The sequence below is a fragment of the Ursus maritimus genome, unplaced genomic scaffold (genome assembly GCF_017311325.1).
Source record: "Ursus maritimus isolate PB19 unplaced genomic scaffold, ASM1731132v1 scaffold_9, whole genome shotgun sequence".
In the NCBI taxonomy this organism is placed as follows: Eukaryota; Metazoa; Chordata; class Mammalia; order Carnivora; family Ursidae; genus Ursus; species Ursus maritimus.
In genome coordinates this window covers 60,860,291-60,886,378 of record NW_024427107.1, presented here as the reverse complement: position 1 = coordinate 60,886,378, position 26,088 = coordinate 60,860,291, and the positions used below count along the sequence as shown (strand labels likewise).

General features: G+C 44.3%; 1 protein-coding gene across 1 annotated transcript; it reads right to left on the bottom strand.

Annotated features, from left to right (window-relative positions):
- MAL2 (mal, T cell differentiation protein 2) lies at positions 1-26,088 on the bottom strand. The gene is made up of 4 exons (XM_040626141.1): positions 25,941-26,088; positions 12,300-12,470; positions 5,106-5,261; positions 1-2,293 (listed from the first exon to the last, which is right to left on the bottom strand). The coding sequence occupies exons 1-4, from the start codon at positions 26,070-26,072 to the stop codon at positions 2,222-2,224; spliced, it is 531 nt and encodes a 176-aa protein (XP_040482075.1). The 5' UTR covers positions 26,073-26,088; the 3' UTR covers positions 1-2,221.

Here is a 26,088-nt window from a genome sequence, read left to right as displayed (position 1 = left end):
AAAGATTATCAAATGAATACTTTATTAGAGTCATAACACTTATAAAATAAATTTCTTTTCATCATGGAGTTACTAGATTTTAAAACCAGCCAACACTTTCTCATTTCTACAGCATATATAAAGAAATTCTCAAATGCCATAATTTTTGTTCAAGTGCTTTGTCACTCAATTCACAAACCCAGAACACGATTAATCTACAAATGTAAGTATTCACAGTCAGATGAGTTTTAGGCTTGGTTCTTAATGATCTAGAAGCAATCCATTTACAAAAGTGCCACTAAAGCCATTTCATGAAATCATTTAATTTAATGCCACCAAGCACAGACCTGTTATACTTTGGAAACAAAAACAAAATCTCACAACTAAATCTAGCAGACTAACTTTAAACGATTCCAACTCGAATGAACTATATATCCTTATGGCACATTTATGACTTTGTAATATACAATTCATAATACAGGTTTAAGTGTGTGGTGTGAAGCTACAAAAACCAAGGAAGTCAGATATTATAGAAAAGACAGGACATGAGTATAATGACTGATTTCTTTTTCTTGTCACATATTGAAACACGTCTTTATATCACAAACCAAACTCTGATAAGATTCTTCTTTGTAGGGTATTATTATATAAATAGCATCTGATCACTGAGCACTGATAATGTGACTCATTCGGGCTTGTTCTAAGTTCCATGAAATCTAACAGCACAACTTAGACATGACACTCTTAGGGGATGATTCAGCCAAAAAAAAGCAAAGGGCTGAAGGTTTTTGAATGGTCAAAGCCCTCTTTTCCCAGAGGAAGCCCGCCTGGGGCAGGAGGTAAGTATCCTGCTTGGGCAGTGTGGTGGGAGCTGGGACCTAACTCTTACTCATTCTCCCATTCAAGCCATTTTTTGGCACCTTTCCACAACCAGCGTCTCTAATAGATGCATTAAAATATTTTCTATGCAATTCAGCCAGAGACAAGTTTTTAGGATGGCTCTTTTAAAACTGATTTTGTATTATCTGTTACCAGTGCAAAACAACATAGATGTTGGGGCTATTATCAGAACACGTAAGAAGCCTCGACTTTAAGTTATATTTAATACTCTATTCAAATTTAACTGAGAACGTAATGTGAAATAATTAGAAGTAAAAAGTTAACACTTCAGGGAAGCCCTATTTGTAAAGCCTCGTATACCCACCCACAAGTATCCGTGTATTCATGCAGAGGACACACCGCTGTACTCTGAAGCATAAATAAATCCAAAGTGAGACATAAGAAGCTAGATGCCAGTTCCAGTAGTGGTGAATGGTTTCTGGGGATCTCATCTTAAGGATGCCCGATGAGAGGTTTGCTCAGTTGTTAAGAGACACTTAGTTTGATTAAGCAACTAGGATTTACTTCATAAATTACTTTTTCCTGTACCCAAGACTCTGCTTGAATTGGCCTGAAAAACTATCCACCACTTTAAGGGTAAATACTTGACCATTAACACAAAGGCAATGTGATTATTGCATCATGAGGCTAAATATTATGTGACTTATCTCGTTTTATACCTTCCAGGATCAGATCAATAAAATCCATAACATATAACTAAGGTTTTACACCAGAGGTTGGCAAACTTAGCCCACAGGCCAAACCCAGCCTGCTTCCTGTCTTCGTGAATAAAGTTTTATTGGGACACAGGCTCACTGTTCACTTGCCCATTGCCTGTGGCTAAGTAACAGCAGGGATGAACTGCTGCCACAGAGACTGTATGGCCCACAAAGCCTAAAATATTTACCATCTGGACCTTTATAGAAAAAGGGTGCCAATCTCTGTTTTACACTAAAAGACAGAGTTCAGTGGGAAGGCTATTTAAAACACGGTTTGTTTTTGCTTTTTGTTTTTTAAGGAAATTTTAGTTACCTATTAAAATTAAGGGTTAGGTGACTCAGCAATTAAACAAAAGAGATACCCCTTTTTCATGAGCAATATCAGTATATTTTATGGATATAAAGGAAGATTTTCTTTAAAAAAGAGACAGGTATAAAATTAAAGGCCATTCCAATGTGTAACTTCATAATAAAATTAAACTTCCATCCATGAAATGAACCAAAACTTGCACTTAGATTCTCTCCACATACTCAAAAAATTACTTTTGGAATGTTGTTCTATCTGGACAAAATGGTATCCAAATTAATCAGACACATCAAGTAGCCAGAGGAAACCAACACAGACCGTTAGTTTCTACGGAGTGTTACGGTCGCCATCTTCGTAAAGCCAGACCCAAACTGCAACCATAACAAGCTGTGGTCATGAAGGCAAAAATCTAAGAAAAAGGAAACAAAAGCTCATATTAGATTTATAACATTGACTTTCAGAAAACACTCATCCTAAGGAACGACTATCTAAAGACTGATCAACCTACCTAAAGATACTTCAACACTTACGAAAACGGTTTATAGTCCTCTTTCTGATGATTTGTACTCCTGTTTTACCCCCTCACATCATTAACCCTTCTTTTAAACATCGTGGCCCCCAGTAATTTTCTCATTTGTGGATAGCCTTAGGTGGAACATTTGTTCCCATGCTGAACTCACTTGTTAAATATTTATGAAACCCCCAACACGACAGTCAAAAGCTCATTACGAGGTGTCTGTTCATACAGTGATTTCACAGCCAAGAAAAGAGTAGGTATCAGAGCTTGAGGATGTATCAAAACCTTCCTGTGATAGTGGAAAGCAACTTTAGAAGGAAACAAAGTAAAGCCACAGAAACGAATCTACAGATTGGCATGGGAGATCGTTCTGAAACCCGCATTCAACTCTGCATTACCGTCCTTAATATCTGACAAGGATTTCTTTAGCACAACTACGTGCTCAGCAGTACATCTGGTGCATGTAAACAAACAGTAGTAGTGTCCTCACCCTTTCGGAATTCAAGAGCCACAGAAAACTATAAGACAAAGCAATTAAATGTGGTAAAACCTTATGATTTAGTGCAGGGATCCCTTACCAGGAAACTCTAGCTCTGAGAAGGAATAGCAGACCCGCTGACAGAACATGACCATTCTCTAACCGCCTTTCTGCTCTTCTCCCCAGCCTTCTTCTGCTGGTTGTCTCTTTGATACATCTCTAATCTAGACACTGTCTGCTGAATAAGGATGACCAATTCTGATGTCTATTATTAGTGAAAATGAATTTTCCTCTCTCAGGTATATTGAAATAAAAAGTAAAGTGAGGGATTCAATGTAATGTCACAAAAGAATGGCTCCTATGTTTAAGTATTATTAAAACTCAGGACCTGAAGCTTCACTTCCATGGGAGCGTGTGGATGAGATGGTAGGTAATGGAGAACCGAAAGCATGCTGAGGTTTACCAAGGCAGTTTCTCTTCGGCAGAGAGAAAGGGAAGGATAACAGGGACAAAGTCACAGGAGAGGGTCAGCCAGAACAGAACGACACCATGGACAACACTGAAAACTGGGCCCTTAGGACAAAGGAATGCAGGTGAGAAACTAATGCCGTCCACCATGGATCACCAATTACTTGAGCGCCGACTACTCTTAGGAGAGTGGGGATCTCAGGGTAACTACGAGTAGATCAGTTTGGTGCTACTTCAAGGAGCTGAGAGGTAATGAGAATATAGCCTGCACCGCTAAAAAGGAGGGGATGGAAGTAGTAAAGGAAAATCCAACAAGAATTGATGACTCACGGGAAGGACTCTTGGTAGAAAAAAAGTCCATTCCGAGTCCCTGAACTTTTCTTCACTTCGTAATACTGTGAAAACCAGTGGTTTTCTAACCGTGGTCTTTGGGTAGTAAGGGTCCCACAGCAGTGCCTCAGAGGTGATGAGGTAGACAGAGGTGGCTTCAGAAGGATGGCCAGGCATCATTCATGACCCTGTTCTCCCACCCCAACTACAGCATCTCTGCTCTTGCATTCTGTCTTTATTGGGTTTTCAGTAAGATTTCATTAAGCAAAACACTTTCATTTCCTATAAAAAAAAAAAGTGTAAAAACCACTGATCTAAACTATAAGCCTGTCAAAGCTGGAACCATGCCTCCTTTCTGTTGCAATCCACACATAGTCTAACTCATTGTAGACACTCAATGAATTTTGACAAATCCTAACAGAGGCTTGGGAACCTGATGAAAGTAGGTCTTAGAATCATCGTCCCTCCACCCTTCAATACCCAGACTCTAGACCTGTGCTGTCCGATATGAGAGCCACCGGCTACATAGTGGCTGTGTAAATGTAAATGTAAATGTAAATGTAAATTAAATGTAAATGAATGAATGATTAATTAGTAGCCACCATATTGAATCATGCATATATGGGATACCTCTATCATTTTAGAAAGCGCTGGTAGACAACACTGCTCCAGAAAGATTTTAATGGCTATAGGGGGGAGTCTGGCTATTTATATATGCTATCTACATAAAATGGTAAAACATTAGGGTCACTAACTTGCTATTTAGCCATATTAAATATCAACACATTTCAGGGAATAATTTGGATTTCTGACACTTACAAAATTATAAAAACAGAAATAATGCAGCATGTCTTCAAATTACCTATGTCAATAAAATACAACAGACTCACTTAAGTATGTGAGTTAAGGAAGACTAAAACATTCCAAAAATTTCCCCATGGAATGCATTTCATCTGTAAGTCATCTATGGTCATGGGGGGATATCTACCCCCTCGCTCCCCTGGACTCTCCTCAGGGGCAGGGGCTGTACGTGGTTCATCGCCGTGCCCAGCACCCTGCCCATTTCCTCCCTCGTGGTGAGCTCTCCATACATACTCACTGAATTAAAATGAATTACAAGCAGGGACTGACCACTGAAGAACCAATCTCCCTTACCGCGGCTGAAGTCAGAGGAAGTGAAAAAGCACAGTGAATTCTTTCTACAAAGTAGGCTTTGTCGTGCCAGGCCAGCCACAATCATGGCTGGCTGCGATCTCGGCGTCTGTGATTCGGTGTGGGGGTTCACAACACGAGGGGTGAGGGTGGAACTTGGCTCATCAGGTTATTATACAGATAAAGAGCTAGTCGTCGTGTAATGCTAACGGTCCTGGGAGAATGCGAGACAGTGGTGGTGGGGGGTGCTGGTCACCGGGACGCAGGGACACTCACTGTGGCTGCGACGTTTATGTTATACTGGTTATCACTCAAGAGCGGGTGCACAGACACGGTCGCGTTGCAGCGTAGATCATGCAAGGATGTGGCTGCTGCTTCCAGGAGAAAGGCTCCGAAGTAGAAGACAAACACTGTAAAATGGTACGCAAAATCCTGAAAGACGAGGAGAAAAAAGTCACCTACAATGAGAAGTAATACTTTTTTTTTTTTTTTTCCTGTTCCTTATTTCAACTCATGAAGGTTCAGGAAGGTTAGAACATTGAATCAAACGATCTTGAAGCATCCTCACCATTTACTCTGGCTGCTTGAACAACGTCAACCTATCAGAATCCAAATGAAAACCAACGGACCCGCTGTAATCGGCGTAGTTGACGAAACCAAGGTCCTGAGTTTTATGGTAAAATATATAACTTCACACACCTTGTCAGTATTGTTATTGGATAATAATTATATTATTGTAATATATTATGTAATTATATAATAATATACATACACACACTTTATAATTAAGTCTTTTATTTCTGAGCAATTATTATTTTTACCCATTAGATTGTCACCCCATACACTGAGGAACGCGGAAGACCTACGACATCACAGAATTCAATACCCTATCTCCTGATATTCTAAAGAAGCAAATTCTCTATCATATACGTCGACAAAAAGTATAGAACTCTCAAACAAAAGTCACTTGCTGTAAGGTGATTTCATAATTTGCTGGGATTGTGAGGGATAATTCTATCGGGATTCACAGTCTTACACGATCCGGTACCCATCAGCACACTGCTGTGCGGTTTTGTCAACAGCTCCCAGATGCCTGGTACCTTACAGTCACTGTCATTCATCCTTACAACCACCATTTATTAGTCCCACTTGATGAACAAGTGATTTCTTAAAATTAAATGACTGCTCTAAAGCCGTACAAACATAACCTTTTGAAATGTAGGGCTGTTTGGTTCCAAAGTTCGCTTGGTTTTCTCTATCAGACTGTTATTGATACAGCAACAGTACAGAGAAGGAACAACGCGCTGCCTTTGTAAAGGCCCATTCAACAAACAAATCTGTCCATGGGAATTGTTCCTACTCTGCCTAGAATAATGAGGAAAAGCTAACTCACCAGGAGCGGGAATTACAAAGGTACACACTAAAAATGTGTTCTACTTAACACCACTAATGTAGACGCTGACTCACCGATGCCTTCAAGAGACGGAATAACAGTGTTCTAGATTGATCGTGTGTCTAATCTAGAGCAGAAATGCTCAGATCCGCGTAGCTACACAACAAACGTTAATTGATGGAGGTCAAAGTCCAAACGTCACTACTTTAGGGATTAGAAGTAATACAGCTGGATCTCAATTACTAAATAAGATTGAGAGGAAAACATGTCCGAGATCATTAGGCGCTTATCTAAATTACTGACGTGGACCCTTGGAAGTGGCTCACGTGACCTTAGAAGGGGCGAGGCTGGTGACGTGGCCGCAACTCTTGGTGTGATGAGGCCCTCACCTTCTTCACCAGCCTTGGCTCAGGCCACCCTCCCATCTCTCTGAACATCACTCACTATGACCTCACTTTGGTGCTAGGAAGTACTCTGTGCTTCAAGGCTGATGCCCTTTACATGCAGTATTGTGTGGCTGGAGAGACTCTTCCCACCACCAACTACCACCTGCACCTCCCCCACCCAACTTTCTACTCCTGCTGATTTTGACTTCTTCCTCCTTTCCAGTAGTATCAGAACCGATCTGTGGTTAAGGCTTCCCTGTCCAATCCTTTTCCTTCATCTTTTACAGGTGCTGTCATGCAATAAACGTCTTACACTCCTAACTCTGACTCGGGCCATGCTATCCAGCAATCCATGTCATCCTAGGGTCATACGTAACCTAAGGTGTTAGAGGAAAAGAACTAACTTCATGACAACACTGGTGAGAAAATCACTCTGCAGGCTCCTGGAGTTCTAGAGTCAGGCAGGTGACCTGCAGTGGGGAGTTACATGTCTTAGTAAAGCAGCTTCTGATGTTCTCCTGGGCCCTTGCAGCATCTGTAATCACGAACTATACACAGTCCGTTTTAAGAAAGAACCTGACATTCAGCTGTGAGAAGTCTAATTAGCTGACAGCTTTGGCTTCAATGGATTGGGGATCTACTGCTGTGTTTGAGCCAAGGTCACATTCCTCCCGCAGTCCCCAGCTAATGATGGTACAGTGGGGATACTGGTGCCTGGGCACTTCTGCCTAAAACAAGACTCTTAAGGCAAAGACTGTGCTCCTGAGCTTCTCATTAATTTGGCCAAGACCGTCAATCTGCATCCCACTCTAAGATGTTTCTGCTTTACCCTATTTCCTTCCCCATCACCTTTTACAGGTGTTATCTCTTCCCCTCCCCCTCGAAAAAATCTCTTGCACCTTTTTCTTTCTTTTTTTTTTTCCTAGAGAGAGACAGCATGAGCAGGGGGGAGAGACAGAGGGAGAGGGGGAAAGAGAGAATCTCAAGCAGGCTCCAAGCTTAGCATGGAGCCTGACTTGGGGCTTGATCTCATGACCCTAAGATCCAGACCTGAGCTGAAATCAAGAGTCAGATGCTTAACCACCCGAGCCACCCAGGAACCCCAAAATCTCTTGCATTTTTAAATTCACCTTACAGTCTGCTTCCCAGTGGACCTGAGATGACAGCTATGCTCTTCTAGTATCCTGAACACGCCTTGCTTGGCCATTAACATTTTGATTAATGCATCAATTATATAATTATTTCCTTTTTTTTAAAGATTTTATTTTTTTTTTTTGAGAGAGAGAGAGAGAACATGAACAGAGGGGAGGGGCAGAGGGACAGGGAGAAGCAGACCCCCGCTGAGCAGGGAGCCTGATTCGGGGCTGGATCCCAGGACCCTGAGATCATGACCCGAGCGGAAGGCAGACGCTTAACCGACTGAGCCACCCAGGCGCCCTTGTGTAATTATTTCTTTACTGACACTTCCTACAACAACGAACTCTGTGAGCCACTACAGGCCTGTCTTGTTCACCACTCTATTTCTAGGGCCTACCATAGGACCAGGTACCCGTCCGGTGCTCAGTCAAGACTCCCCACCACAGGAGAGCCCCACCCACATCGATGCTTGGCCATCCTGGACATCCTACTCCGACTCCTGCTATGTGTGGAATGTGTGCAAGAAGGTCTGCCACAGATTTCTGCTCGTCGTTTTGGACAGTGCAGCTTGTTTATGCAAACCCAGCGGTTCTTGAAGGTAAGCATGCCTGAGTCATCTGAAAGCTTGCTACAGCACAAACGGCTGCATCCCGCCTTCTGAGCTTCTGACTCAGTCTGTCTGGGGGGGACCTGAGGGCCTGCACGGCTAACACGTTGCCAGGTGCCGCTGCTGCCGCTGGGCAGGGACCACCCTTTGTGAGCCACCTGTCCTGAGGCCCTGGCATTTCCCCATCGGCAGATGGCCCCAGCCCCTTTCCGAGTCTCCTTTGTATACTCTTGCTTGTCTGCCAAACTTCCCGGTATTCGCGCAGCCCGGAGCACAGCGCACTGGTCTTCACTTTTTGCTCGGCTAAACCATCAAGCAGAGCTTGATTTTTTTTTTTCAGCAACAAATGACTATCCCCCATATTCTTACCTTAAGCCCATGTTTTGCTCCTCAGGTCAAATTTTTACTAACTAGTTAAAAAAAAAAAAAAAAAGCTACATTGTAAACAGGGGGATCCTGGTTTCCACAAGGGCAGCGTGAAAAACAGCCACACTGAGCTTTATCTTTCTCAACCGTAAAAATGAGAATAATAGTCTCCCATAAGGAATTGTCATAAAGACCGAATAAGTTAATGAAAGTCGGGACAGAAAATATAGCTCAGGACATTCACAGTATCAAGTGATGTCCATAATGGGCAAATGTATGCCGCCTACTTTGGGAGAATAAAGTGAAGCCTGTTTAACTGTACAGGACGTTTTGGGTTTTTTTTTTTTTTTTTTTTTGTAGCTCTTATTTTTCTAAAATGTATCTTTCCTTCACACCCCGTCTCTCCAAAAATGGAAAATAAGTATGGTATCTCTTATTTAAAGTTAGACAAAATGGTATTTCCTCAAAAAAAAAAAAAAAAAAACCTAAACAAACAAACAGAAAAACCATCTCAAAAATCAAAACCTGCTTCTTTCCTCAAATTAGAATAGGGCAGGTTTTTAGCATTTAATATATGTTATTACATATGTGACATATTATATTTTTATTTCATCACTTACATCTAAGCTAGAAAGCTGGGGAAAAATACTGAAGATATCTACCACCACAAATGTTAATTCAGCCTCACGATCAACAAAAGGTAGAAGCCTTGAATATTTTAGTTAATATCCCCCAACGAATACTTTTAGAAAACAAATTTTTCATCAAAATGCATTCTTGCTTCCATCCTGCACTATATACAGGTAACATTAAACTGTTACCACCAGGGGAAACAATGATTTTTCTGAGCAGTTAATGTCTAACAATTCCAGAATGCAGCAATCAAAACTGGTTACCATCTGGTGACGACGCCACGATATGCATGGCTCAGAAATTTTCCTGGCCGAGAGTATACACGATACGTTACAAAACCTACCGAACCCAACTCGGTGGTCAGAAATGACTGATTATGTGGAAAATCACCAAAGGAGAGAAAAAAAGGAGCCCATTCTAAATATGGCAAGCATTTAAGAGAACTCCATAAAGCCATGAGTGGGCTCTTGGAAAGTGTGCCCACACGACAAGGCTGTGCAGGGAAGGCCACTGTACCGCGTGCTGCGTGAGGCTACCGCCATTTCCTCCCTCAGTAAGAGTGGACTACCCCAGCTAAAGAACCGGAGGGTAAACTCCACAGGTGACCCCTGCAACAGATGGGTAGGTCTTTCCAATTTCAGTTGTGCCTTTCATAAAGTGGTTTAATTAAAAAACAAAAAAAAACAAAAAAAACCACACTCTTACATTTTATTGTCTGAACAACAAATATGATGTTACAGATGGGGGGGGAACCACATATTTAGGAAACCCAAATTTATAAGGATATTAATGATATACTCAGTATCAAAAATCAGACTCAATATAAACAAAAGGAAAAAAGATGGTATGAACATATGTCTAATAAAGCCAGGAGGGATGTTGGAAAAATATTTAAACATTGGTACAGCATGTGCATCCACCATTAGAAGGAATGTTGGGCACTGCAGGACCCTGGAGACCCACTACTTTCCCACGTAGTAACCCTTTAGTTGCTGTGCTACTAGGAAGTCCAGGAAGGTCCCAGAGAAAGGGCCAGGGTGGCTGGAAGCACAGCACTTGGGGAGAGGTAGCAGGGTGGGGCAATGACTATGTATTAACTAGTACTGAAGGCTATCTTGGTACATGCTGGCCAAATACCATCTTTGAGCTTAATACTTAAAGAGCCTGATGGTGCTTACCAACATTAGGTATTGACTGATTCATTCATACATGATTATGGGAAAGCCAAGCATTAAGAAAGAGGAGATTAAGCAATCTATCTGTAACTTCAATACAGATTTCTGATCTTCATCACTTGACCAATTATTAGAAATATTTTCTCATCATTAATGAGAAAGCAAGGCAAAAATGTAGGAACACAGTGTATTAGCAACCTAAGAACAGAAGGACTTCCTCTGTGTGTGTGTGTGTGTGTGTGTGTGTGTGTGTATGGGAATAATTTCTTACCCTAAGTTTTTATTTAAATTTCAGTTAGTTAACATACAGTGTAATATTAGTTTCAAGTGTACAATTCAGTGACTCAATAGAAGGACTTTCAAAGTTTCAAACTATAAGCCTATTTAAGGAATTAGGATGATTATGGATCATATACTATAAATCAGACAGAAAGCTGATGGGCACTTTAGAATACATTAATTCCAGGTAGGTACTATTATCACCATTTTACAGAGGAAGAAATCAGAAGTCACAGAGGTTCAGTACCTTGGCCAAGGCTACACAGTTATTAAACACACCAGACCTCACTTTAAAGCCTGTGCAAGATCATAACCCTTGCCCCACACTTCCTCCTTAACTTTACACTAACCATCTGCCCCTGGGCTGGTTTAATGGGCAGCCACATTCACTAGACTTCACTGCTGCTCACATCTGGGATGGCGATGGTTCTCCTTCTACTCTGTAACTAAGAATATTTGTTAATATGCCTAACATCCGCCCTAAGCTGGTGAATACAATGTTACCATAAAACCTGAGAAGAACAGTATAAACCTGACTGAAGGCCTGATTTAAGTTTCTAACCACCAACTGACTGAAACCTAAAGAGTTTCTTCAGGACCTTCATTTAAGTGCTGTCTACCACAGGCTGGAATTCAAGCTCCAGTGGCCATTTTGAAATAGTCTCAGAGATCAAATAAGCATAAGCATGAAAGGGGCCGCCTATATTATATGGGAAAAGGGAAAGTAAGTTGATTCAATTGAATAGCATCATAATTTTTAAAATTGGGTTGACTATAAATTCATTTTTTTTTAAAGATTTTATTTATTTATGTGACAGAGAGACAGCCAGTGAGAGAGGGAACACAGCAGGGGAGTGGGAGAGGAAGAAGCAGGCTCCCAGCCCAGGAGCCCGATGTGGGACTCGATCCTGCAACGCCGGGATCACGCCCTGAGCCGAAGGCAGACGCTTAACGACTGCGCTACCCAGGCACCCCTATAAATTCATTTCTTAAAACTACCAATTCTTATTAATTTAGGACAGGAATTAAAAATAAATATAAACTATCCCATTTTCGAAGTATTTAGAGAATAGAGTATGCTAATAGCTCCTGGTTTTCTGAAGAGAATGTATGTATTTAATATCTGAAGCAGAAACTGATGGAAAATTTCAAGATCTATGTCACAGTATCCATCTCCCAAAGGCACTCCTCGATAGTTCAATACCTGTAATGCAATTCATTTGTTGCGTGAAATAAAAGAGTCTTTGAGTAAAGGTCATCTAACTCATACCAGAGTAACAGAATGATTGCTCGGCTCTATGGACAGAAATTTCACAAACTGGGAGCCTGCTGTCCAGCAAGGCAGCCACACGGCAGCCCAGCAGACCCGGGGGGTCAGGCCTTTCCTCTCTCACTGGAGGCAACAGAGAGAACAGGGGACCAGGCATTTCAGGACAGAATAAGATATTTCTACGTTTCTCGCATTTTCCTGAAATAGACTTAAAAATCTCTTACCAGGAAGTTCCAGTTGGCATCAATCTGAGTCACCATGCCAGAGAGGAACACGCCCAGGAAGAGGAGGGAAAAGATAAAAGCCGTCACGGACACGAACATGACCCATCCTTGTAGCAGAGGTAGAGGAACGTTGGAGGAGGCGACCAAAATCCAGACGAGTCCCCCGAACAGCTGCAGGAAGGAAGAAAGATGTCACGGGTGTGGGCAACAGAAGTGAACGTGCTCGTCCCCCTGCCTCTTACCCTCGGCTTCTCCCCAGCCCCCTGCACACATTCCCGCATCCGCCCCCACACACACACACACTGCCTTTCTTCTGTCCTCATGCGGGACACCAGCTCCCCTCTGGGGCAAGGCCAGCGCTTCCGCTCACAGGTCTGACCCGGTGCCACACATGTCCCTGCACCTGCCTTCGTGCTGGACTCTCCTCCTCAGCCCATGAGCAGACACGGAATTCTTTCATTACCTAGGAGCATTTTCCTTGACCCTGTTGCCTTTCTAACAATTTCCTTTTCAGTCAACCATTTCTGCAAATTCCTGTTTGCTTGGTCCCCACCTCCTATCCGTGAGCTCTGACTCTTCAAACCACTGGCTTCTGCGCTCACCGCTTCTCAGAGAGTTTATCAGCAAAGATCAGCCATAACTTTCTAACCTGTCACTTCTAATGGCCATGTGCCCGTCCTTATCATGGCCGATTTGTACATGTGAGATTACTGCCTATCTGTAGAACGACAGCCGCAGCTGCCGTACATGGTAATAAACACAACTACCTGATTTATTGATACTCCTCTGCGTGCTGGGCATGGGAACAGGTACTTTGCATATTCACAGATCTAATATTCAGCAAACACCTAAGGCCTGTCGGGCACTATTCCAGGAGCAGGGAATAAGATGGCAAACAAGCTACACTTGGTCTCTGCCATCACAGAATTCATACTCCCTTAGAGCTGAGAGAGACTATTTTTTAAAAAGATTTACCTATTTGCTTGGAGACAGCAAGTGGAGGGGGAGGGAAAGGGAGAGAGAGAGAATCTCAAGCAGATTCCTCACTGAGCACAGAGCCCAAGGCAGGGCTCGATCTCATGACCCTGAGATCATGACCTGAGCCAAAATCAAGAGTCAGATGCTTAACCAGCTGAGCCACCCAGGCGCCCCAGGAAAGAGACAATTAAGTACGTGAGTAAAATGATGCTTCACACCTCACAACTGGGCAAATACCGGGCACTGCAGGTTGACAGATGGAGGGCTCTAAAACGGAGCTGGAAACTCAGGAAGCACTCCCGGGAAGCAACAACCCAAGGGACAAAGCTAGGAGGGGTAGTGGCAGGAGGAGAAGGCTGTCCCGGGGCAGGAGGACAGCCCTGAGAGGATCTGGCAGCTGAGGGGCAGGGCTCAGCATGCGGGGAGCAGCAGGTACCACGTAGGGGATGGCCAGAGGGGAGAGCTGGAGGCTACGCAAAGGGTCCTGCAGGTCCACTCAAGGGCAGTAGAAGCCCACAGAACCCCTGAGCAGGACCCAGAATGACCCAATTTGTATTCAGAAGCTTCTCTCCGGCCGGAGAGGAATGGATCCAGGGCTGAGGGACCACAGAGGAGACGTTACAGCCACAGAGCACAGCCCAGACTCAGGTATGGAGCACAGACAGGAGTGAATGGATTAGACAGAAGCTGAGAAGTGGTGGCAGGTGGTGACTGATCAGATAGGGGACATGACAGCCAAAGAACAGATAAGGCACAAACCCAGATTCCTGGCTTGGGCAACTAGGAGTGAGGGAGAAATCATAGGAGGAGAAACGATTACAGGGTAGAGATGGTCGGTTTTACGAAGCTAACCAGAGCAGTCTCCTCTAAGCTAACACTAGAGCAGCAGAGGCTAGACGTCCTCTTCAGGGCATTCCAGGCCCCTTACGCTCTAACCTGTCTTCCTCAGCCTTTGTCCCTTGCCACAAAACCCCTCACATTTTATATTAAAGAAAAAAATCCAGTCCAGAGACAAAGCGCTTTCACATGTGAGGGGCCTGACATATGCTGGCCCAGAATGTCATTCCCTCCCCATGTGTATTTGAGAAACTTCCACTCATGCTCATCTTGAAGAGTACATCACCCCAAAAGTCTTTCCTGAGTTCCACCCCACGTTCAGGTACCCGCCCTGTGCCCTGGGCAAGCTCTCTATACGGCTATGTTACACTGACGAGAAACACTGTAATTGGACAGCCTGGCTTCCAGTCCGACTGCACTAGAAGACCTTCTTGGCAGCCAGCTGACTTACTGGCCTCTGCGTGCTAAGCCATTTATCCACCGACAGAAGGATCCCTTCCTATCCCTACGCTAGATTTGGCGGTCCAAAAGCCTAGGCTACATACCTGTCCTAAGGATACCTACAGCTGGCAAGTGGGAATCAACCCCATGTCCTCCCCACCCCTGACCCCCCCCCCACACACACAGAGGTCATATCATTGAAACATGTCCAACTGGCATGCAGAAGGCTCTCCGATATTTGTTTAGTAAATAAACTCCAAGTTTCCAAGAACAGCTAGAACTCTGCATATTAAAAACCAATAATCATGTGTATCTTGCTTCTTAAGTCTCGAGATAATATCCAAATTGCACAAATGACTAAAAGTTAAAATCACAAGTTTTATTAATTCAAGTTTCTAAACAAAGGCCCAGTCATACAATTCATTACCACTTTGAAAGACATTTTCAAAAGCCTAAATTATCCCTTGAATAGGATAACTACAGCACCAATCTAATCAATCTATAATTGTGGTTGCTGGTATATCTGAAGTCCTAATTTCAAATAAAAAAATAACAATAAAAAAAATAACAATCAACCCAGAAAGTTTTATGAAATAAGTCTAAGTCATGAATATTAATGCATATTTAAAAATTTAGCCACAACCTTATTAGTAGCTATGAAAGAAATAATGTTCCCAGTAGAAAGATTCTCTACTCTTTCATACTGTTTACTAAATATTTGAAGGTGATAAGATCTTCAAATCTTTCCTTTCTTTCTCAGCATCATCTTCCTGGTAACCTTTTCCTACTCTCCCACTACAAATAACTTACATTACTTTAAATACTATTTAAGAAATATTCATTGCTATTAAATATCTATTAATTAAAGTCGTTTATTGAGAACCGAGGTGCAAGTACACAGGGTAATAAAGATCAATTGGCCATGTTTATCAGGGGCAGATGGACTCAGATAGAAAAGCATAATTATAGGACACAGGGATTATGATAAATTGACTCTCTGAAGAAGGGCTATATGATCCCCTGGAATTAAAGAGAACATTTAATAAAACCCAACTGGACCTCAAACTGGTCATCCTCAAATCTACCGCTAGGCACTGTAGAAGAATACTCAGGGAAAAAAGAAAAAAAAAAAAAGGCAAGGTTCTGTGTCCAGGAGCTCTAGATTAGGGAGAAACAGACACCATCAAATCTGATTCAGGAGCAGATTGTGGTGAGTGCTATAAAAAGAGCTCCACACAGTGCACTCCGAGAGACGGGGAGAGGAGAGAAGAAATATAATGGGAGGCGTCGAGAGAGGGAGGCAGGGGAGGCAGGTTTTGCAGCAGGCTTTCAAGGTAGACCAGGGCTTTGACAGCAGATGCTGATGTGAAACCGTGTAGATGAACCATTCTTGTCATACTCTAAATTACAGCCCTTCCAACACCTCAAAGGCTTGGAGAGGAAACGGAACGCTTAGATGAAAAGAGAACAGGTTCGCCTCCTCATCTGTGGTGTGTGTGCTGCGTGGGAAGGGGGCAGGGGTGGGAGGAAGGTGTATGAGTGCCCCCCCATACCAGCACTGAGCCCCCCCACCATCCCTGGCTCGGTGAGTCTGTGACATCCACACCGAAGTCCTGCTCACCACGGCAGCTTTGGGAGGTGCAGGAGGGATGGGGCAGAGAACAGAGATGAGGCCACTAGGGAGACCCACCTTCCTCACCGCAAGACTGTCATGTTGCTATAGGGGTCACCGGGGCTTTGACCCCGCTCTTTCTTCCTTGCTTCAGGATTTCCTTTTACCAAAAGTGCCTTTTGTCCCTGGGCTTCCCAACCTGGCTCCAACTTTAAAAACTGATCTTTTAATAACACTACCACCGTCCATGTTACTATATTCACGTCATCTAATTCTGGGCACTACGAAGCTGAGCGCTTTTACCAGCCCTACTGTAATTATTAGCATCCAGGTTTAGGACAGGTGACTCTGGAGGGAGCCTTGTTTTCCAAGCACAAAAATGGTTAAAATCTGAGGGAGGACAGCTGATAAAGTATCGTAGCAACTGCACGGTACACACACTGTGAAGAGGGGTGGAATGCCACGTCCGTCCATGGTTTCTCCTCTTGGATCTGAATCCACGTTCTGACCTCTTGTCTATCATTGCCTTCCATCGCTCTCCAGTGTCCTAAAAAGTCCGATAATTACATACCCAACTCCCCCAAGGCACCCCATTTTGACATCTCTTTCAGGAACGAATAAGTGGGGGCTCATGCCTCTGAACCTCAAGGTCTTCCAACAAGATGACCAGACTTCCAGGTACATTACAAAGGCCAACGCTTCCTAGAAGTACGTATCAGCCTTCACCTGCAGCTCAGTTCCCCCTTCCCCTCTGAGCTCAGGTCCAGGTGTACCTGGCAGACACCTCGAGTGCTCCAGCATGTGCTGAGCTGCGGTTATTCAGTGCTCCACAGTCCCCAAACCACAGAACCCCTCTGTGGCTCCCCGGGTGTTTCTCGCTCAGCCTGGCTCTGCCCGCGAGGGTGGGGCGGGACTGAAGCCTGCCCATAAGAAAGCCGTGGGAGTTTTCCTCTACACATCACACTGAACGGAACCCTCCGAGTTGGACTCCAAACGTGTTCTCACTAGAAACCGTGGACTGCTGAGAACCCGTAACCCCACGGGAAACAGGGTATTGAGCCAGAAGCAAGTCTTGCAACTCGGGCTGCGCGGAGCGGATGACAGATTTCCCAACTTGTCTCCTATTTGGATGGTCTTATGTCTCTAAAGGAGTCGTTCTGCAAATACCCTTTTTTCCTCTGACTTACTTCCTACTAGCATGTTTTTCAACACGCCCTGCAGCATCTTAGCTAGCAATGTTCAAACCCATCTGACACCTTCATCTCCGGATCCTCTTATTATTGCGCTAAGTAAACGGGCCAGTTCCTACTCTGACCTATTTTTAGTCGATGTTTGGAATGAGAACAGGCAAAGGTAAGTGAATCTGAAGGTACGAAGGACTGGTTAGACTACCCCTAAGGAGAAATACTTCATTATTTAGAACTTCCTGTATATAAACGTATAACCCTTTCTTTCCAATTTTCCTGCTATTCATAGATCGAGCACGTCATCACGGTAGCATTGAGAATGAACCAACCAGCAAGCCTAGAGGGGAAAAAAAATTGCCTCTTAGTCTGGTTTATAGAGTTAGAGTGAGAGGCTGAAGCTAATGAGGATAATAGAAATACTAGCTAGCATTTATCGAATGCTTATGCTCCAACAACTCTCTAAGGGTGTCATTTGTACCAATTTAATCCACACAAACACTGAGAGATAATTACTATTATTATTTCCATTTTACAGATAAGTTGAAGTAGACAGCCATTAATAACTTGCCCTAAGTTACACAGTTCATAACTGTTAGAAGTGGGACTTGAACTTGGCAACTGGCTTCCAGAGCCTATGCTCTTGACATTATGCTGTTCTGCCTCCTTCAAAGGTGAGTGTTCATTCTAGAGCAGGGTTTCTATCCTTTTGCCATGGACTGGCTTGCTGGAGGTGGGGGGGTTGATTCCCTGAAATCATCCAATTGCGTAGTTAATTGCATTTTTCTGAGAACACAACTTTCATCCGAATCACAGAGCGGTTTGTGCCCCTCCAAAAGTTCAGAATATCTTCTCTTCTTGGTAACCCCTCCTATTTTAATAAATGCTGGCTTACTGGGTACTCACAAATGAAATAACATGGTTAAAGAACGTTTAATGTGTTCAGACCATCATCTAGTGAAGAGATTACCTACAATTAGCTCTTTATACACAACCTGTATTCCAAGATTTTTTAAAAAGACTTTACTTATTCATCTGAGAGAGAGAGAGTACAGAGAGAGAGAGAGAGAGAGCACATATGAGTGGTGGGGAGCGGCAGAGGGAAAGGGAGAAGCAGACCCCCTGCTGAGCAGGGGGCCAGATGTGGGGCTAGATCCCAGGGTCCCTGAGCCGAAGGCAGATGCTTAACCAACTGAGCCACCCAGGTGCCCTCCAAGATTTTTTTTAACTGGGCACATACTTCGGTCAACACATACAACTTACAGATGTGCTTCTAAGGCAGCCCAATAAACGTGTAAATTCATTCACCGCGTGACTGCAGTCAAGTGGTAAGAGTATCAATACTCTTGTTCCCTCTCCAAGTTCACCTTCGTCCCAGCACCACCACTTTCCCAGCTACCCTACCCGGGTACTCCAGCCTCTCGTCCCTTATCCCCTGCACATGAGTCGATCACACTGGTCCATGCTTCTGCCCATCATGTGCTGCCACCTAAACTTTCTCTGGATAACTAAACTCTGGTAGCAGGTCTCCCAGGAAGACTTCCCTGGCTGGCTGCCAGCCCTCGGTGCTTCCACGGTTACCGATGTGTGTATCTTCTACAGCACTTACAACTACTGGTTTGAAGTCGCAGGTGCATCTGGCTGTTTTGCCCACTGGATGGTGCGGTCAGAGTCAGCAGCATTGGCCTTAAACACCTCTGTATGCTCAGAACCCACCACAATGCTTTCTACAGAAGAGGTTCAGTTGCATTCTCCCTGAAATGAACGAAAACCAACCAGTGTGTGTAAATGAATGGTTCTAGAAGAAAATTCTCCAGAAGTACAGCTTGAGATGCTCAGAACACACTGCTGTCTGGAGCCTAGCTCATTCCCTGGTACATGGTGGGTGTTCGAAAATAGGCATGAAGACTAGTGAAGCAGGAACACGTACTTCTCAATTTTTAAGTTATTATTGGCAACGCCCACCACCTAGTACAAGACCTCAGGAGGCGGGGATGGAAAGTTATGGGGGAAGTTGGCAGCTTTTGCCAGTCTATCTCATGCCACCCCATTTTCAATCTTCTTCGGGCCCCAAATTTGTCCAATTCACCTATTCTACTGCAATTGCTGCTGGAACTTTTGATCAGGGTAGTGTTTATCTTGTGGCTTACCCGCCCCCCTCCTGCTCCCTCCATCAATTTCCATCTGTCCTCTCCCCATGCGGACTTCTATCCAAACTGGTCCTGGTCCTGGACTAGCCCTGGGACAGTTCTGAATTACAGGTACAGGCCAGCAAGGTGTTTTTGTTTGTTTTAAATCAGAGAAAGGAAAACAAGACGAGCTCTGGGAAGCAACGAGAAAGAACAGATATAGAAGAGGCCTCTGTACAAAACATACTAACGGAAAAGAAGTTTTACTTTTTAGATTTACATTTGAAAGTTTAAAAAATATGTCTGAGGATGCTATAAAGAATTTGGTACTACAGTTTTGTTTTGTTTTGTTTTTCCTCCCCATCTGACCCAAACTTCCATTTTGGTTTCTTAAATGGCCAGTGCTAACCCTAAAATGGAAAGCACATCTTAGAGGGGAGAAATATGTTCTGGGCCCTTTTTATTTTTGCTTATAATTGCCCTGGATTTTTAAAAAATCCTCTTTTCATGTTTGTGGGTAACTAGTTATCACCCTAGGTTAAAAATGTCCATGCAGGCCAATGCCTCTTTTCCTCCTTTTTACCTCTCTCCTTCTGGAAGCTATTATACGAAAGTCAAGAATGTCATATATGGTGACTGTAAAAGGATGTGACCCCTTTCGTATAAAAGAAGACATAGGAAATTCAGATCAGACTATATATTCCTGGAGAAGAATCATGACATTTTAAAAGTTGCTCAGGACATCTACTCCCAAGCTGCCCTTCTCCACTCCAGCCAGTTTCTCTGGAATATTTTCACACGCTGTCCAGTTCGTTCTGCAGATCCAACAGCATCTGTGAGGTATGGCATGTGTCAGGGACGGTGGACACCAGCCTGGTCCCCATCCTTTGTCATTACATAGTCTTTCCTTTTCAGGCTTATCAATGCAAATATGCCATGTTCACGGCTCCTACTGCCAGCTACAATATTTCTGTAGGGTTCTGCAAAACAAATCTCCTCTCCTTGACCTTTTCCTTTGGAGCTCAAGGTCAAGATGTTCAGAAATCTGATTTAAAGTTTTCCCTATTGCCATTCTTCATGTTTTGTACAGGGCTGCCAGTCAGGGGCAAACAACTGCCGAAAATAATTTTTGGCAGGGGCATCAGTTTATTTTCTCTTATGAAATTTTAAGGAGTCTTTACACATGGCTGGAGATTTTTAATCCAGAGGTAAAGGGAAAATCTTACTTATAGAATTAAAACCCTTTTAGAGAGGGAAACCTATCCATGGAGTCACCTCTTCACCACTGCCAACACACAATGTCGCTGGGCTACTCAAATCTATTTTCTGGGCCAGAAAAGGACACTCTATACATCCGACCATTGATATGTTAGTCCAATGTCAAAGCTTTGGGTTGAAAATAACCTGAAATCCCTTCCACAGATTGCTTGGCATGACAGCACACGCCTGCTCCAGAGCCCCTCCCTCCCCGTCATCCTCTCATTAACATTTGTTTTTCTGGCATAATTCTTCCAAGTTACATCTTATATTTAAGTCTGGTCTAGCGTCATTTCAGGACACACCAAACTTTACGTACTTGGTTGACCTTCGAAACGTCAGATCCGTCTCTCTTCTTTTCTACTTCTTTCATTTGTCAAGCTGTCATTATCCCTCATTCAAACCACTGAAATAAAGCCCTTAGGTGATCTCTCTGCCTTCAATCTGTTTTATAACCAAGTCTCACTACTCAAAGATTTCTAAAACCTAAGGATGATCACATTTGCCCCTGTCCTTCAGCAGCTCCCCACCCTATGCCTTGGCCCTATCATTTCTCAGCGCGTCACAACTCAAGCCCTACCTGCTCTTTCTCCTTCTGCCACCTTCCCAGAACTTATGTAAAAAACCAAAACAAACTAACAATTGCTAGAACCTTCATACCATGGTCTTTCTCGTCTCTAGGGTTTACACATGCCCTTGTTTCTATCTGGAATTTTCTTCCCCACTTTTTCTGTTGATTGAACGTCTACTCATCATTTAAGACTAAACTCAAATGTCACCATCCCATTCAAGCTGTCATGGACTCCTCAGTGGTCAGACATGCTCTACCCTGGGTTTTTTTGTTTTTCTTTTTTTAAGATTTTATTTATTTATTTGACATGCAGAGAGAGAAAGCACACGTGTGCCAGTGAGCACGAGTGAGGGGAGGGGCCGAGGGACGAGCAGACTCCCTGCTGAGCAGGGAGTCCAAAGCTGGGCTCCATCCCAGGACCCTGAGATCATGACCTGAGCCAAAGTCAGATACTTAGCCAACTGAGCCGCCCAGGTGCCCCTCTACCCTGTTTTTCTTTTCTTTTTTTTTTTTTTAAAGATTGTATTTATTTATTCGACAGAGATAGAGACTGCCAGCGAGAGAGGGAACACAAGCAGGGGGAGTGGGAGAGGAAGGAGCAGGCTCATAGCGGAGGAGCCTGATGTGGGGCTCGATCCCATAAGGCCGAGATCATGCCCTGAACCGAAGGCAGACGTCTAACCGCTGTGCCACCCAGGCACCCCTACCCTGTTTTTCTTTTTCTTTTTCTTTTTTTTATAATGATTTTTTATTATATTATGTTAGTCACCATACAGTACATCCCCGGTTTTTGATGTAAGGCTCGATGATTCATTAGTTGCGTATAACACCCAGTGCACCATGCAATACGTGCCCTCCTTACTACCCATCACCGGCCTATCCCATTCCCCACCCCCCTCCCCTCTGAAGCCCTCAGTTTGTTCCCTACCCTGTTTTTCAATAGTACTTCTCATGAACCAATTTTATCACTACAAACACAGCACTGCAATTCTTTCTTGACTTTACACTTCACTAGATAGGAATTTCTTTTAAGAGTAGGAGCTATTCTATTTCCAGGGTATAAAATAAGGCCTGATACATAGCAGATTCTTAATTATTTCTTGAATAAATGAAAATTATTGGGACAGCCACAACACTGCAGGTTGAAGCAAGTGAATAAGAGTCCTAGAAGATCTCCCATAAAGAGAAACACTAATGAATATCTTGGGGGAACGTGGGCAGCTTCCCAAACACCAAAACCATGAAACACGCTGAATTCCATATATGACCTTTATTCTTTCCCGTGTTTAATACTGTTACATCTAATCTTTCTCATGCATTATACAAGATTAGCTGAGGACAGGGACCCAAAATATCTTATTCAGCCCAATAATACAGATGCTCCAAGGTCATTTTCTTATGAACAGACCCACCTGGAAAACACTTGAGCTGTAGTTCACTTTCCATACTTACGTCCTTCTTCCTTGAATGGTCGTTATTTTTATGCATACCATCTCAACTAGGTTATGTGTTCTTTCAGGTGAGGAAGGGTCTAAACATTTTTTCCCCCAGAAGAGTACCTTTCACACAGTAGGTATTCCAATAAATACCTGACAAATGACTTAGAAAACATTAATTCAGGAAACCCTGAGCGAATCTGAAAATGTAACTTCAAAGGTGATGTTTTTCCCTCCTAAACTAAAAGGCTTTGCATTGCAAAAATAACTTAGTATCACGCTCTTCGTGGTGAGCATAGCTTGGTGCAAAAACTGAGGGGCTGACAACCTACATATCTGGGAGAGGACCACACCTATGTCACAAAAGCACACCACGCATGTGCGGCTGCACATTCTCCAGGGCTCTAAACGGCCCTACCTGGTGCTGTTAGGCGGGCGCTGTTTGCATCTTTTGAATTAGCTCTCAACAAATGGCTTATACTTGAGAGAGTATGAATGGGTGTAGTAAGGGGGATTGAGATTGAATTCTTTATGTAAAATTTGAAAAAGTTTACATTGGAGTGTAGTTGACACACAATGTTATATTAGTTTCAGGTGTACGACACCAGGACTCGACAATCTAGACATTCCTCAGCTTTCACCACAGTGAGTATAGCCACCCTGCTGTCTGTAACACAGAATTTTCTGAGCAAGTCTGACCTCTGCTTTCTTAGGGCGTATAATCCGATATCTCTAAGCAGTGTGGCAGGGAAAGAGCCAAGAAGGAGCTACAGTTTGGCTCTAACGAGGTCTGTTGGTTCTCTGAGGTCACCAGTTTCATTGGACGATTTTGGTTCTTTTATTTTTGCCGGGTGGGCTGGAGAGGTGGGAGGCCTAGATTTTAACCTATCACATATGTTTGCCCATAACAAGGGAAAAGTAAACTGATGTGGCTTTTGGAAGCGATGCTATTCTATGTAGGTGAGGGTCTGAGACATGTTTCTGGAGTAAGAAGCCAGATGACATGAAGAGATAAGAGGAAAGTCTGGCTACTTCTGTGAGCCTGGGTCCCTACTAGAATGGGGTGGGGTAGAAGCTTTCGCACAGGGAGAAAATTCATATTTGCACGAGGGCTGTCTTGTCCACAGGGCCCTGATAAAGGCCGCTCTTGGTGGTTCCCAGCCATGACTGTACCCTAGAACCTCTGGGGAGCTTTTAGAAGCACCTGGCTGACTGTGGGTACCCCCCCCCCAAGAGATTCTGATTTAATTAGTCTGGGCCAGTCACTGTATTTTTAAAAGCTGCCCAAGTAATTAAGTACAGCAGAGTTGAAAACTAACTACTAGGCCAGATAAAGAACAATGGGGGCAGGGGAGAGGAAATAGAATAAATCACTTCCACTTTTTCCCCTCAGAACTAGGCAGCATTTCTAAAAGTGTGACAAGACCATGGGTGTTCCTTGAGACAGTATTTGATTTGATGGCACATGGATGAGCCTTCTTTGCATATATGTTCCATATATACATACATGTACTCTTACATATCTTTACATATATACATACATACGTCAATATATAAGTATATATTTGAGTAAAAATTAGAAGAATACACCCAGTATATCAAATCTGAGGATTCGTGTGTATTATTGTTTAGGATGAGGCTTAAGGTAGGTACTAACGTTTAGGAAGAGAATCGAAATGAACATTCTGTAAATTCTAGCACAGGTGGAATGTGGATTTGGCAAAAACTTGTAAAAGAGGTGTGCGAACAACTGGAGTTTGAGGAACAGGGAGCTAAAGCACCAGAACTCACGCAAGCTCTCTCCCCAGACCCTACTGTTCTCAGCGCATCTCCCCCACACCCAGCAGAGCCCGGGCCCAGTGCCATCCTCTCCCTACTCTTCTCACATGGATGCCGGCGCCTCATCCCAAGCATTCAGATGCTTCTGAACTGGGCTCAGACTCAAACCAGCCTCTTCCAGCCTTGCCATCACGATCTGATTACTGATGTCGTAGCCTGTAACTCACTTGTCTCCTTTTTCAGATTCAAATCTGAGCTAAAATTAACTTAGCACGCCTTAGCCACGGTAGCATAATAGGGCAGAAAACCAATGCTCGCAAAGCATTCCAACCCCACGAGCACAAAAGTGAAACTGAAGCGACCAAATCCAGGTTATGCAAACTCAAATGGCCAGGTGAGGGAAGGGAGATGAAAACTCCTAACCGACCAAACAATATCAGCCTGCAGGAAGGGCAGGGACTTGCTAACACTGCACTCTAGATTTGCCATTCTCAGGGCGTGATGCAACCTCGGGTTGCCCAATTTATGTTTGCACATTTCCCCTGGTCCACAACGAGTTCCAAAAGCTTCCAACTCCAGAAAATTGCCTTTAAAAAGTTTTAAGTCTCTAGCCCAATAACATAGCAGGGCAGGCCAGCTGACCTCACCTTCATCTAGGCCCAAAAAAGAGTGCTGAGAAGGTGTGGGGCTGCACAAGTCCACTAGGAAGTCAGAAGGTGCAAAGGTAGGCAGCAAGGCACTTGACAACCACGTTTCTACCTTTCCTCTGCTACTCTCGCGCCCACTTGATTAAATTGCCAAGGGCACGGTTCATACTTGACCTACTTCCCTGCCCCTTAAGCCCTGATCCTCTCCCCAATCCAAAGGGCACTAATAAAGGGAAGGGGGGTAAAGGCCCAGGTCTTAAGCCCGCCTTCTCTTCCTGGTACCTCCCGCCTCCGCTTTTCACATCGTGGCAACCTCCAGGTCACTCAATCATCTGCTGGCTACACCTTTGCACCACCCAACAAAATGGCAGGTTTGCAACAGGCGAGGCAGAGAGCCCTGCTCTAGCTCCAGCCAAGCGCGGTCCCTGGCCAAGCCGCCGGGGGTCTCCGACGGTGCCCTAAGCCCAAACACCCTTCCCCTCTCAAAGTCCCCAATCCTGGGCCCCGCCGGGCCGCCCGCTTGCTCTCTCGGGCCGATTTCTGTCGCCAGCGGGGAAGCAGGTGTCGGCGTAACAGGTGCCAGGTCGGTGGGCCCACGTTCCGGCTGCGCCAGGCAGGGAGAGGGCAGGACCCCGGGAGAGGTGCAGGTAAAGGCCACGTCGAAGGGAAGGGAGCTGGGGCGCGCGCAGAGGGAGACAGCCCGGGAGCAAGGATGCCGCTACCCTTCCTCGCTCTCCGGGCGCGACCGTCACCGAGGCTACCCCACTTACAATCTCCAGGCAGACGAAGGCACCCGAGTAGGTCCGCAGGATGTCCGGGCCGGCGGGCAGAGTGATCCGGGGCGCCGGGAAGGACACGGCGGGGTTCGGGGGCGGCGGGACTGGCGCTCCACCGGCCGACATGCTGCCGCTGCCGCTC

What these genes read in the sequence shown, in the direction of transcription:
- MAL2 (XM_040626141.1), bottom strand. Translation starts at nt 26,072, where the DNA reads ATGTCGGCCGGTGGAGCGCCAGTCCCGCCGCCCCCGAACCCCGCCGTG. An exon ending in CCTTCGTCTGCCTGGAGATT is followed by an intron (nt 12,471 to 25,940) that starts GTAAGTGGGGTA and finishes TCCTTCCTGCAG; the next exon opens with CTGTTCGGGGGACTCGTCTG. An exon ending in ACATAAACGTCGCAGCCACA is followed by an intron (nt 2,294 to 5,105) that starts GTGAGTGTCCCT and finishes CCTTTTTCTTAG; the next exon opens with ATTTTTGCCTTCATGACCAC.